This window comes from Camelina sativa, chromosome 15, assembly GCF_030686135.1.
Source record: "Camelina sativa cultivar CO46 ecotype springtype chromosome 15, ASM3068613v1".
NCBI lineage: Eukaryota > Viridiplantae > Streptophyta > Magnoliopsida > Brassicales > Brassicaceae > Camelina > Camelina sativa.
The window spans coordinates 32,036,536-32,049,337 of NC_141894.1; the positions used below are offsets into that span (position 1 = coordinate 32,036,536).

Here is a 12,802-nt window from a genome sequence, read left to right on the forward strand (position 1 = left end):
ACTATGATCCCTATACTTATTTAACATTGTATACGAGACGGAGGTTAACGAAATCATAACGGTGTTAGTACTCTGTCTTCTAATTAACTAGAGTTAAATATTAACTAGACATCGCTTAAGAACTTAAAACCCAAACCCCGTTATCTAGAAAAACACCCTAAATCGAAATCAGAGAGGAACCCTATAATTCAATATGTTCAAGTGAAATCCAGAAAAATCAAGAAATATGAGGTACGATTTGTAACATCCTAACCAATTTTTAAGGTTTTGGTGTGGGTGTCGATCGACACCCTTGGTGTATCGATCGACACCATGTTTTCTGGTTTGGTCCGGTTCGTTTTAATTGCTGTTTGGTTCAAGGAAAATCCCTAAATCGTGTTATAAGTGGAGAAGCGACAAATTAAGGTTTTTAGGGTTTCAGAGATAGAGAGAGAGGAGAGAGCCTATTGTAGTGTGAAGGAGATTAAAGGAGAAACATCAGAATCGTTAGGGTTTGGGAGGAAACAGTTTCGGCATATCAAATCGTTCTCAAAGGTAATGAAATTTGGTAGGTTTATTCCCAAGTCTTTCATCGTCATTCGGCTTTTTACAGAAGTATATTTGGATTTAAACTCGATGAGTTATTGGCAGTTTCGTGAGACACGTTTTCTCAGACGCGAGTTGGGACCATCGGAGATTGTAACTGAGATCGTGGTCTCGTGTGGTGCCTGATCGTGCTGAATTTTTGTGGGAAGCTTCGTGACGTTTAGGGGTAGCTCTTCACCGGAGCGATTTGATAGTTAACGGTTGGTTTTTATTTTAGGATTTCGTCTTTGAGACTGTTCTTTTCTGATGTTTCTCTCCAGTTTTGTTATAAGTCGTTTTTGGTTGTGTGGCTTGTTGTAGGGCGTTTCTGGGCTGTTTTAGACGTTAGGAGGGTCTCAACTGGTTGTATTGGTTGTTATAATCAGTTGATAAGGTGAGTGCATGACCATGGCTTATCTAAGCCTGAGAATCCTTTGTTGTTCTTGCTTGATTGGTGGTGCTTTGTGGTGTTGTTCTTGCTTGATTGGTTGTGTTAGTGGTGTTGTTCTTGCTTGTGGTGGTTGTGTTATGGTTCTTATAGGTTCCTGAAGGTTTTGGGTGAGGTTGGAAGGATTGGAGATGATTGGAAACAGAGGTTTGTCGTTCGGATTCGTGCAAATCGCGTCTGCGAAGGGAGTGTCGATCGACACCAGTTAGGTGTCGGTCGACACCATGTTTGGTTAGTGTCGATCGACACCGTGTTTGGTTAGTGTCGATCGACACCTCTCTGGTGTCGGTCGACACCAAGTTGCTTGTTTCGTAATTTTTCCTGGTTTGTTGTGTTTGGTTGTCATTTGTTAAGCATTGGAATCTCAGTTGCTTGTGTGTATAGCCCAGTAGATGGGAGGATTGCCTCACTAAGTATTTGTGATAATACTTACGCATCTCAATTGTTGTTTGTGGTGTGCAGGTTTGTGACGTGGAATCATGGCAATGAGGAGGAGGATGATCTAGGGTCTCGTTTGTGTGTTATTGGATTTGTTGGTTATGTTGTTGGAACCTTGGTTAGTGTTATGTTAGGTTGCTGGATAGAATGGTTAGGAATGTTATTGTATTGATGATGTTGTTGGTTTTGTATTATTGGTATGTTTTCGCTGTGCTTAATGTTATTGCTGGTTTAATATTGAGTTGTGGTTTGGGTTGGTTAATTAAGTAGTATGAGATGCTTAATTATACATTGTATTTAATTGTTAAAAAAAAAAAAGGGGTCGGGTTGTTTCACGATTCAAGGCAGATAATTTGTTTTTGTGGTTATTTTGGTCGCTTATTAAGGTGTAATAGATCTAATGCTCCGATCTTGACATTGTTTGTTTATGATTTTCACATGGATTCATTTTCTTTTTCTTATCATCTGCGAATCATGTATTTTTTGGGTTTATCTCTGTTTTTATTGTTCATATGGGTTCTGAAAGTTACTTTTGGTTTTATGTGTAGTTACAATGACGAGAAAATCACCTTGTACATTCACTACGGAGGTTTATTGTCGAAGAAAGGGAAGAATATATGCTATAAAGGTGGTTCAACTGCACCAAATATGCTGGTAGATCCAGATTTGCTTACATTCTCAATTTTTGAAGATTTCACAAATAATCCAGAAACTGTTAGCAATGTGGAGAAGGTATGGTATAGACTACCTAATGAGGATATGTCAGCGTTAAGATCGATATGGCAGGATAAGGATAACGAGATTATGAAGATGGCTGCAGAGGCAAAAGATTGTGGAGAGATTTACATCTACGTTGAACATAGTGTTTCTCCACCAAATGTTATTAATGATGCGAATTTGGTGACTGGAGCATGTTTGGATGATGATGAAAAGGCTGATGATGAAGTCGATAGTGAGGAAGAGGACATAGATGAAGAAGAAAGTGATGGTGAAAACAGAGAGGAAGAAAGTGATGAAGAAGAGAGAGATGAGGAATGTCAAAAAGAAGCCCAAGAGGAAGAAGTAGCTGAGGATGAGAATCAGATATTACCTGAAGGAGCTGCTGATCCACGGTTTGCAGATTTGTTTGCAGAAGCTGAACAACAGACTACTACAGTTCATGGTGCGGCTACTCAGCCTAATGTAGATGATGAAAATGGATATGATAGTGAAATTGAGGCTGAGGTACACCTTCCTCCTGGTGAGTATCCAGATTCTGGGGAAGACATTGATGAAGAATGGACAAATTGGCATAAGAAGGATGACTATGGAAGGTCATTGAAAGGAAAGAGTAAAGCAGATTATGGAAAACCTCCATACTTATGGCTGATGCAGACGTTTAGCAATGGGGATGAGTTCAAAGATCAGCTATTGATGTATGTTTTGAAAACACAGTTTGATGTGAAGTTGAATAAGTGGCATCCTGAGAGGCTTGCAGCCATATGCACACACGAGAAATGTAAATGGAGGATCTATTGCTCCATAGAGAAACCTATACGGAAGTGGATGGTCAAAGTTTATGAAGAGAAACACAATCATTTGCCCACAGGAAGAGCTAGGATGCTAAAACAGGGAACTATTGCAAGGTTGTTCAAAGAGGAAGTAAGAAGACGACCTGACATAAAGAGCTCTGATATTAAGGATGAGTTGATGTACAGGTATAACATCTCAGTTTCAATATATAAATGCAGAAAAGCAAGAAGGATTGCATTAGATATGGTGTTAGATACTCAGAAACAACAATTTGCTAAATTATGGGACTATGAGAATGAGTTGAGGAGTACTAACAAAGATGTTACAACAGAGATTTTGACTGTTGAAAAGGATGGAAGACAAGTCTTTGAAAGCTTCTATGTTTGCTTTGAACCTATAAGGAAAACTTGGAAGCAGTATTGTAGGCCTTTGATAGGCCTTGATGGTGCTTTCTTAAAGTGGGAGTTGAAAGGAGAGATATTAGCAGCAGTTGGTAGGGATGCAGAAAATAGGATTTATCCTATTGCTTGGGCTGTTGTAAGAGGTGAGAACAAGGATTCTTGGACTTGGTTTGTTAAAAAATTGATGGATGACTTAAACTTGGGTGTAGGAGATGGAGTTACCTTTATATCTGACAAACAGAAGGTATGTTTAAGTATTTGATTAGTCTCTTTTGTTTTAAGCACTGTTATTTGATCATTCTCTTTTATTTTAAACACTAATATTACATCATTGTCTTTATGCAGGGTTTAAAAGTAGCTCTAGCAACTGTTCTCCCAAATGCTGAGCATAGAAATTGTGCAAAGCATGTATATGGTAACTGGTCAAAGAAATATGGAGATCTTGACTACAAACCCTTTTTCTGGAATGTGGCCTATAACAAAACAGTTGGAGAATATGGTTTGCGTATGGAAGAGCTGCGTGTATACGACATAGATGCACATGATGCTTTGTTGGCTGCTGAACCAAAGACTTGGTGTCTAGCTTTCTTCTCTAACAATGCCAGATCTGCTAATGTCTGTAACAGTTTGTCAGAGAGCTTCAATAGGACTATCAGAAGAGCTAGGGAATTGCCTTTGATTAACATGCTGGAAACAATTAGGAGGCAGGCTATGATGCGTATTTCTCGCAGATATAAGAAAGCAATTGGGTGCATATTGCCTTTCCCTAAGAAGATTGCAGATGTATTGGAAGTAAATAGAGAAGAGAGCCGAGAGTGTTATGTTCTTACAAGTTCAGATAACTTGTTTGAAGTGCTTCTACACGGTTGTGGCTATGAGGTTAGTCTTCGGCTGCGTCATTGTGTTTGTAGGGGATGGGACCTAACTGGCATTCCTTGCTCACATGCAATCAAAGTTATCAATGAAAACCACCAAAAACCAGAAAAGTAAGCTTTTTGTTCTTCTAATGAGATAACTAGTTTTTTAAAAATCTTGAGTTAAGTAGCTTTTTTCTGCAATCAAAGCCTGCTTTTTTTTCTTGAGTTAAGTAGTTTTTTTGTTTTTATCTTTTGATTGCAGCCATGTCGATCATTATTACAAGACTGAAGTTTGGATAGAAAACTATAGGAACAACATCAAACCAGTTAATGGAGAAAAGTTTTGGGAAAAAACTGGTAAACCACCAATTGGAATTCCAGGTTTTAGAAAAATGCCAGGAAGACCTAAGAAAAACAGGATAAAGGCAGCACATGAGTGTTCTTCTAATCCAAAAAAAGTGACTAGAGATGGCAGGATAGTAACATGTGGTAATTGTAAGAAGGTAGGACATAATCGTACCACTTCCAAAAATGAAGCTTTTGTTAAACAAGGTCCATCACGCAAACGTGGAAGGCCTCGTAAGGGCATCTTTAAAGGGGCAACTATTTTTTGTATTCTTAGAGTAAATATATTAGGAAAATAATGTAAGATCAGTAGTTAAGATCTTTTGTTAAAAAGTTAGTTATTGGGAAAACATGTTTAAGATCATAAGATTTAATAATATAATATTCTTAAATATATTACAATTATAAAATCTTATAAATTTGGTATATAATATTACAATTAAACTTATTACAATTATATAATATTCTTAAACATATTCTTAAACTTATAAACTTATAAACTTATAAATTATAAAAATTATAAAAAAAAACATTTAAATTTCAAACTTATAAAACTTTTACTAAAATAAGAAGTGAAAATAAACTAGTTTGACACAAATCTGGCAATTAATTGCTAGATTAACACTCCAACCTATCCAATAACTAGAATGACACAATTTGGAGGTAAAAAGACTAAAAACCAAGGAATTTTATTTTTTTTTTTTTTAAAAACGAAAATACAATATAGCATTTAATATTTAGATTTAAAATATGATTAATGAAAAATATAAATTGATTAAAAATAGACTAAAAACCCAGAAATTTTGTTTATTTAATTATTTATTTAAAAAAAACGAAAATACAATATAGCATTTAATATTTTGATTTAAAAATATGATTAAGGAAAATATAAAATGATTAAAAATAGAATTTCTATTTTTTAATAAATTTTTTAAAAATAAAGTATGTTTTAAAATATTATGTATAAATATAATATTCAAAAAATTGTTTATAAAAATATTTTGTATAAAGATATGATTTAAATATATGAAGTTTAACATATATAGTTTAAATAATTTTTATTTAAAATTTAATGTATGAAATTATAACTAAAAAATAATGTATATAAAAAGTATTAAAATAAGATTTATGAAAATATAATATAATATATAAAAATATGATTTTAAAATATGAGGTTAATTTTTAAATATGATTTAGGAAAATTAAAATGTATAAAATATGCTTTAAATATAAGAGTTTAAAAATATGATTAATAATATGATTAATATTAAATAGAATTAATAAAAATATGACAGAAAAAATATAATTTAAAACAAATCTGTTGTCACTATATTTACATTTTACATCTAACAAATCTGTTATCAAACACAAGATTTTTGGAAGCAAATAAAAAACTGTCATAGCGTAAAAAAAACCTGCCATAACATATAGTATTCACATAGGTCATTTTAGCAATTTTTTAAAAATGTTATAAATCTGTTATCAAACAACAGATTTTTAGTTAAATTAAAAAATCTGTTGTAACTTAAAACAAATCTGTTATCACTAGAGGTTAACCTAGTAATTATTTTTTATAGAAAAATATGTCATGTTACGACAGACTTTTAATTAAGAAAATAAATCTGAAATAACTATGGAAAATAAATCTGTCAGACATGTTACAAATCTGTCATATATTGTGAAAATCTGTTATGTCTTTATAAATAAATCTGTCGTGAAAAATAAATCTGTCATCAATTATAAATCTATCATAACTGTGTTAAAAAAATCTGTCGTCCAAAATAAGTCTGTCATAAAAAATCTGTCATACAAAAATAAATCGGTTGTGCAAAAACAAATCTGTCGTACACAAATAAATCTGTCACAACTAGTCCAGCAGACTTTTGAAAATATTTAGATTTTAAAAAAAAAATTCTGGGAGGATAAATTTGACTTTATTTTTTTTTTCCTAATAAAGCAAAAAGGGTATTTTAGGCAAAAAAATAACTCATCTAACCCTCACATTTTATGAGTTAGTTTAGTAATTAAACTCTTAATTTGGGTCAATCTAGTTTTTCTCCCAAATAAGAACAAACCCAACAACAGTTCTACAATAAGATCTGTTCAACTGATCTAAGACCACTTTTTCATTTTTTCCAATTTAAATAAACCCAAGAACACCCTAAGTGTTACACCAATAAAGATGGCCTAAGATACTTGTAAGTGTTCTTACTCTTTTATAACATGTTGTTGAGAACTTTTCTTATGAGATTTTTTACATGTAAGTTTCTTTTAATATGACAGGATGCTGGAGACATCAACCCATATCGACCAAGAAAGCGCATTACTAGTCAATCACAACCTTCCATTCCACCAGCTACCCCTAATCAATCTCAATCTTCCGTTGTCTCGGTTTCATGTACTGCTCCTCCACCTTTTGTTGCAATGTCGTCATCTAGTATATCTTCTGGACGTGGTCGTGGCCGTCGTGGACGCCAGGACAAGCTCGTAAGAAGGTGACAGTGCCAAGAGGTCAAGGCGTGTATATGTGTCCTTGTAGTGATCGTGTATTTGAATGTTGGGGGCCTAAGTCAAGAGAGATAGGAGGTGGCTCTCAACCCAAGTAGTGTTTTTTTATTTTGTTCTTAAACGTAGTATCAGTGATTTTGTTGTGATTGTTTCAACTCCCCAAATATTGTTTTTGTTTGATTTTCAATTTCAAATTCATATTATTTCTTATTATAAATGATATTGACTGCTTTGAATGTTGTGTTTTCAATTCCTCTTTCTCTCAAATTATTTAAAGATTTAGTGTTTTTGTCAAAAAAATATAAATTAAAAATTTGGACATAACCGTGGTTAGATACTAAACTGAAAGTTAACTTCTGTTACAGATCGTTTAAGTGTCGTTAACGTTGGTTAGAGATGCATAGTAATATTAGTATTTGGATCATAGTTGGTGATTTAAAATGGGCATAAAAAATAGTTAAAGTATTTATTTGGGTACAAAATTAATTGAGGTATTAAAAAGCTTATCGTAATTTAGTTGGGGAATTTATATGGAATTTTCCCTTTATTCAAAAGTCCCCAAAATCTATAACATTGATTTATTATTAACTAGAGGTTATTCCGTGCGTAGCACAGATTTATTTTTAATTTTATTTTACAATCAAATCCCATATATTAAATTATTGAAAAATACTCTTTCTCTCTTCAAAAGAGAGTTACCCACAAGCTTAACTGAGAAAAATAGAAATCTCCTGTTCTTGTAAATTTCACTTGGTACATATATAAGAGATATGTCTAATACTAAATTCAACAAATCAATTTCTAAAAACCTAAAATCATTAAATTCTGATAAAAAGATTGGCTAATTGGCGATATTTGACATCACCATCACAAGGAGATTTGAACAATACATAGCATAAATAATTATTTATCCATACCCAACCGACACTCCATTACTAAAAAAAACCTCTATATATAATTTTAATTTATTAGTCTTGTTTAATTTATTAAATAACAAAATGTATAAAATATTAAAATATCTCTCTGTTTTACAATTAGAATGTGTTGTTTTGGGATTATACCAATTTGTAATACATGTACGGTGAAATTTGAAATTTGTATTGTTTTCTTTTTATGTGGCTGGTATTTGTCATTACTTTGCAGATGAAACGACAAATGATTTTATTCCTTTTTCCTGCTGATTTCTCCCAACATCAGAAGTTGTTATACTTTTGTTGTTGTATTTCCTGTCAACAATAGACCAGTAATGTTAAAACCTCAATCAATGCCTTTATCCCTTGCAAATCTTGGAGAGACTTCAACCTAAGTTTTAAACTTTGGTTTATATCATCAGTAATTATCTGTTAATATAACTAAGGGAAAAATGTAAAATTGAAAATGTTAAAATTCTAGCGTAAATGGTTTATGATTCTTTGTTGAAATTTTTTCCACATGTGTGTCTCAAGTTCTAAGGGTAAGTGGGGTTGATCATCTTTGATAGATGTGACAGACTGACAGTAAAACTTTGGTACATAGAGCCGTGAACTTGTATGTAGACTCTTTAGAATTGAATGTCTTCCCTATTAAGTCTTTGATGAGCTAAGCCACCTCGTCGTCCAATTCATAAGTTGGCCTAGAAATAAAAAAGTGACTTGGGTTGGCAATTTTAGTTTGAATAAAACCTTCAAATAGTTAGTACACAAAATAAAATAAAAAAACATATGAAAATAACTATGAAACAACGGATTGCCACACTCCGGACTCATTGAAAACAATACACCGTAGTATTCCCACAGCTTCGGATGGAGAGAAAGTGTGACGTGTCAAGGTCAAACCAGAGTTTTTCATTTTCAAATTACAGCTAGTGCATGAAATGTAGTGCCACCTATTGTGCAATACACAACTTCAACCACTTTCGCTTTACACCAAAAACAAATGTTCCTTAAAAATATTACAAATATTTTAGTTTACATGCTACGCACGGCGATGAAATAAAATATTTAATATAAATATTAGTAATTAAAATATTTATATACAAACTGTAACTTATAAAATATTAAATACAAATTAAATTTTATTTTAATTTTGTCTTTAAGACAAAATATATGGTGATTAAATACAATATAATTTTCAAAAATATATTAGAACATAAATTAATTAGTCTATCATAAATTAATTTGGTTTCAATTTTTACTTTGAAAGTATGAAAACATTTTTTCTATAATTGGTTTGATCAGTAGTTTTTATTTTTTTGGTAATATGGTATATGATTTCATTAGGAAATATATTACATGTTGAAACAAAAAGTTGGAAGAAATATATTTTGTCACAATGTTAAAAAAAGAATTAAAGTCCCACCATATAAGATACAAATAAAATGAAGTATTAAAAAATGTTTAATTTAAGATTAGTGAGAAAGACATGTGTCGCAAATATAGTGAACCCATGCAGTTAGACAATATTTAATATTTTGCGCAAGACGATGTTTTAAGTATTAGTAGTAAAAATAAAATATAAATTGGTCATATTACCTGGACTCCATCCTTGTTGTTTGACGTAAGTCTCTATTTGTTCAATCATGTAAAATCTTTTGGGTCTTAATAAATTTTGCCAACTAAAATTGACGGGACATTACTTGCCTTGAAATAGTTACTGGGGAAAGTATTAAAGACTATAAGATTGTTGTTCATCTTAAAGATTATTGTATGAATATTGGGAACAAATGATGTGAAAAGTATGACATAAACTGATTTAATTGTAAGCAATATATATTACATGTTGGAGAATGGGGAAAAAAAATATACAGAATTAACCAGAAATATATATGAAATATAATATCTTTTGTGGAATTGTTGGAGTTCAAAAAACATTGGGTTGACAATGTTGCATTCAAATATATATAGTCTGCCCAGAGTATTAGAAGTTTGGCATGTGTTTCAATGGCAATTTTGAAACGACCGACCTTTTTTTTTTTTTTTTTAAAAAATAATAAATAATGATATTAATAGTAATAAGCTACAGCTAGTGGTCCCATACCCACTAGCCACCTAACCACATGCACAAACAACAGCGGAATACTCAATACCAATATCCAATAATAAACCAATAATATAACCAATATCATAGCATAAGCAATATCCAATAATCAATCATCAGAAAACATGGAACCAGCAACCTAACAATGTTTCTAATGACTCAACTCTAGCAGCCTAACAATGCCAGACAACACCCAATCAAGTCCCTAGAACATCCTCCTCTTCATTGCCTGGATTCCACGATCACACTTTGCCTTTACCTGCACACCACAAACAACAATTGAGATGCGTAAGTATTATCACAAATACTTAGTTAGGCAATCCTCCCATCTACTGGGCTATACACACAAGCAATAAGATCTCTACATGCCACAAACAACAATCAATAAAACAAACCAGGCAATATACATTGCATGCAACATCCATCGTAACTGAACAAGGGGTGTCGACCGACACCAGATGGTGTCGATCGACACTGACTCTCTGGTGTCGATCGACACTGACTCTCTGGTGTCGATCGACACTGACTCTCTGGTGTCGACCGACACCAAACTGGTGTCGACCGACACCCTGCCCGACACTCCCGAAAACCCTAGTTTGTGTCGACCGACACCTCCACATGGCATCGATCAACACTCGCCAAAGTCCCAAGCCGTCCTCGCGTTGGTGTCGACCGACACCCCAACTGGTGTCGACCGACACCGATGCCGAGCAGCGATTTCCCTCGATCAGAAACTCCGAATCTCGCCTCCAATCTTCTCCAATCCGCTCCATGCACTCCCAGAAGCCAAACCCAGCCAAAACAGCGACGAAATACCATAGAGAACTCCAAGAAACAACCACATAAGCACCAAATCACATAAAATCTAGAGATCTTAGCTTAGATAAGCCATGGTCATGCACTCACCTCTTTGCAGGAAGTTTCTGACCAATAAGAACGAATCCCTCACTCCTAGCAAGCTTCTAGCACCTTCCCAGCCTCCAATCTCTCAAGAACAGCCAAGAAATCTCTCAATCTCCCTCACAATCTCAAGAACACTTTTCTCTCTTTCTTTTTCTCTAAAAGCGGCCAAATAACCCAAAAACACGACCCTAGGTCGTTTCCCCTCTTTTACACTCGATTTAGGGATTCCCTAAACCAACCACGCAAATCGGACAATTAAAATTGAACCGACCAAACCGGCCATAACTGGTGTCGATCGATGCCTCACGAGAAGGTGTCGATCGACACCCTTACCAAAATACCACAAATTTGGTTTGCGGGTGTTACAAATTTTTTCCCAAAGAGAGGCACTGCTTTTCCCGAATCAACAGATCTTCAAACTTAGATAGGCGAGTTGCATGTCTGAAAGCAAGTAAAAAATTAGTTAGAGAGGAAGTTTTTAATATATAGTAGGTGAGATAGGTGTGGTGTGGATTAGGTAGTTGATTTACATTTTCGTCTAGAAAGAGACATTTAAAGCTGAGTAAGAGATTGTTTCTTCTAAAGTATGGAGCTTCCCAAAAACAATCATATTTTTACCGGTGGTCATCGTTAGAGAGTAACTCTAGAGTAGAGTAGAGAGCAATTTTTTTAGGTTGTAACAATTTTAAAAGCATAGTTAGTGTGTGGGATGGGGGTGTTGATTCCGAATAGATTGAGGGAGAGAGATTATAATAATAATAAAAGTAATCAGAAATTGAATTATATTGGATTATAATTATATGGAAAACAGATTACTTATATTTAATTGGAAATAAATAAGATAGCAATTATCAAATGACTTAATTTACTTTGATGGCAAGACGTTACGTTTTCAAAAGCAGAATGCAAAACGAAAACTAAATTTGAATTTCAATTTAAATACTGTATGGGAGGAAAAGAAACACAAGGGCTGCATGTTCAGATCCCATATGTTTGTTTGTTAAGGCAAATTTTTTAATTACCAAGGGATTAAGGTGACAATTGTGGCTATATTTAATTAGCAATGGACAAGTGTCAACTATATAAAGTGCCAGATGTGTAATGCATGACTACTTAACAGGGGGATTCACTGCAAATACTAGTTTGGCTCATTCGAGATAATGGCCGTTGAGAGCGTCTATTATCTTTGTAGAGGAACAGTACGATCTTGGACTGGCCCCCTTCGCATGACCTAGAAATCATCACCTCAAACAAAGTTTAGAAGAAACTTCTCTTATTATATAAGATATAGATAAAAGCAGAAGACCATTTTAGCCCTGAGTCGTTGCAACTAAAACTCCCATGTGAGGAGAAATGTATTGAACAGACAAAACAGTCTACCGCAGTCAGAAGTTACAGCAGCAGAACACAAGTCATATAGTAGAACGGTGGTTCTCTTTTGTTTATTAAGCTGAAACAATACTAACAACGACAGTCGCATCAAAACTATTGAAAACAAAGAAAAAGAAAACAACAAACTCTAATACGAGACAATGAATGCTTTGAGACTTCAATTGAAATTTACTGTGGGTGTGTCTACAGATATGTATATGCTGCCTCTAATACTGAATCATTTTTCTGATCTTAAAGCTGTGTCTACATTTATTAAATATATATCTGGGATTGTTGATTTTTTCAACTACAGAAAACGCAGCGTTTTGCTCTGGTGGCAAAAAAAAAAGCGATCTAGGGTTTTTTGCTTCACGCCCACGTTCCGATGCTGCCAGAGGATACTCCGCCGGTGCTGCCGGATCTAACGGACCAAGGTGAGT

At 33.8% G+C, this 12,802-nt stretch overlaps 1 protein-coding gene across 1 annotated transcript; it reads left to right on the forward strand.

The window, feature by feature from the left end:
- The first annotated feature begins 68 nt into the window (after positions 1-68).
- LOC147927435 (uncharacterized) lies at positions 69-4,884 on the forward strand. Its single transcript, XM_087487807.1, has 6 exons — positions 69-534; positions 631-785; positions 886-1,568; positions 1,999-3,607; positions 3,709-4,349; positions 4,483-4,884. Exons 3-6 carry the CDS (start codon positions 1,552-1,554, stop codon positions 4,862-4,864), a joined length of 2,649 nt encoding a protein of 882 aa, XP_087343933.1. The 5' UTR covers positions 69-534; positions 631-785; positions 886-1,551; the 3' UTR covers positions 4,865-4,884.
- The last annotated feature ends 7,918 nt before the right edge of the window (positions 4,885-12,802 follow it).

What these genes read in the sequence shown, in the direction of transcription:
- LOC147927435 (XM_087487807.1), top strand. An exon ending in TTATATCTGACAAACAGAAG is followed by an intron (nt 3,608 to 3,708) that starts GTATGTTTAAGT and finishes GTCTTTATGCAG; the next exon opens with GGTTTAAAAGTAGCTCTAGC. An exon ending in AACCACCAAAAACCAGAAAA is followed by an intron (nt 4,350 to 4,482) that starts GTAAGCTTTTTG and finishes TTTTGATTGCAG; the next exon opens with CCATGTCGATCATTATTACA.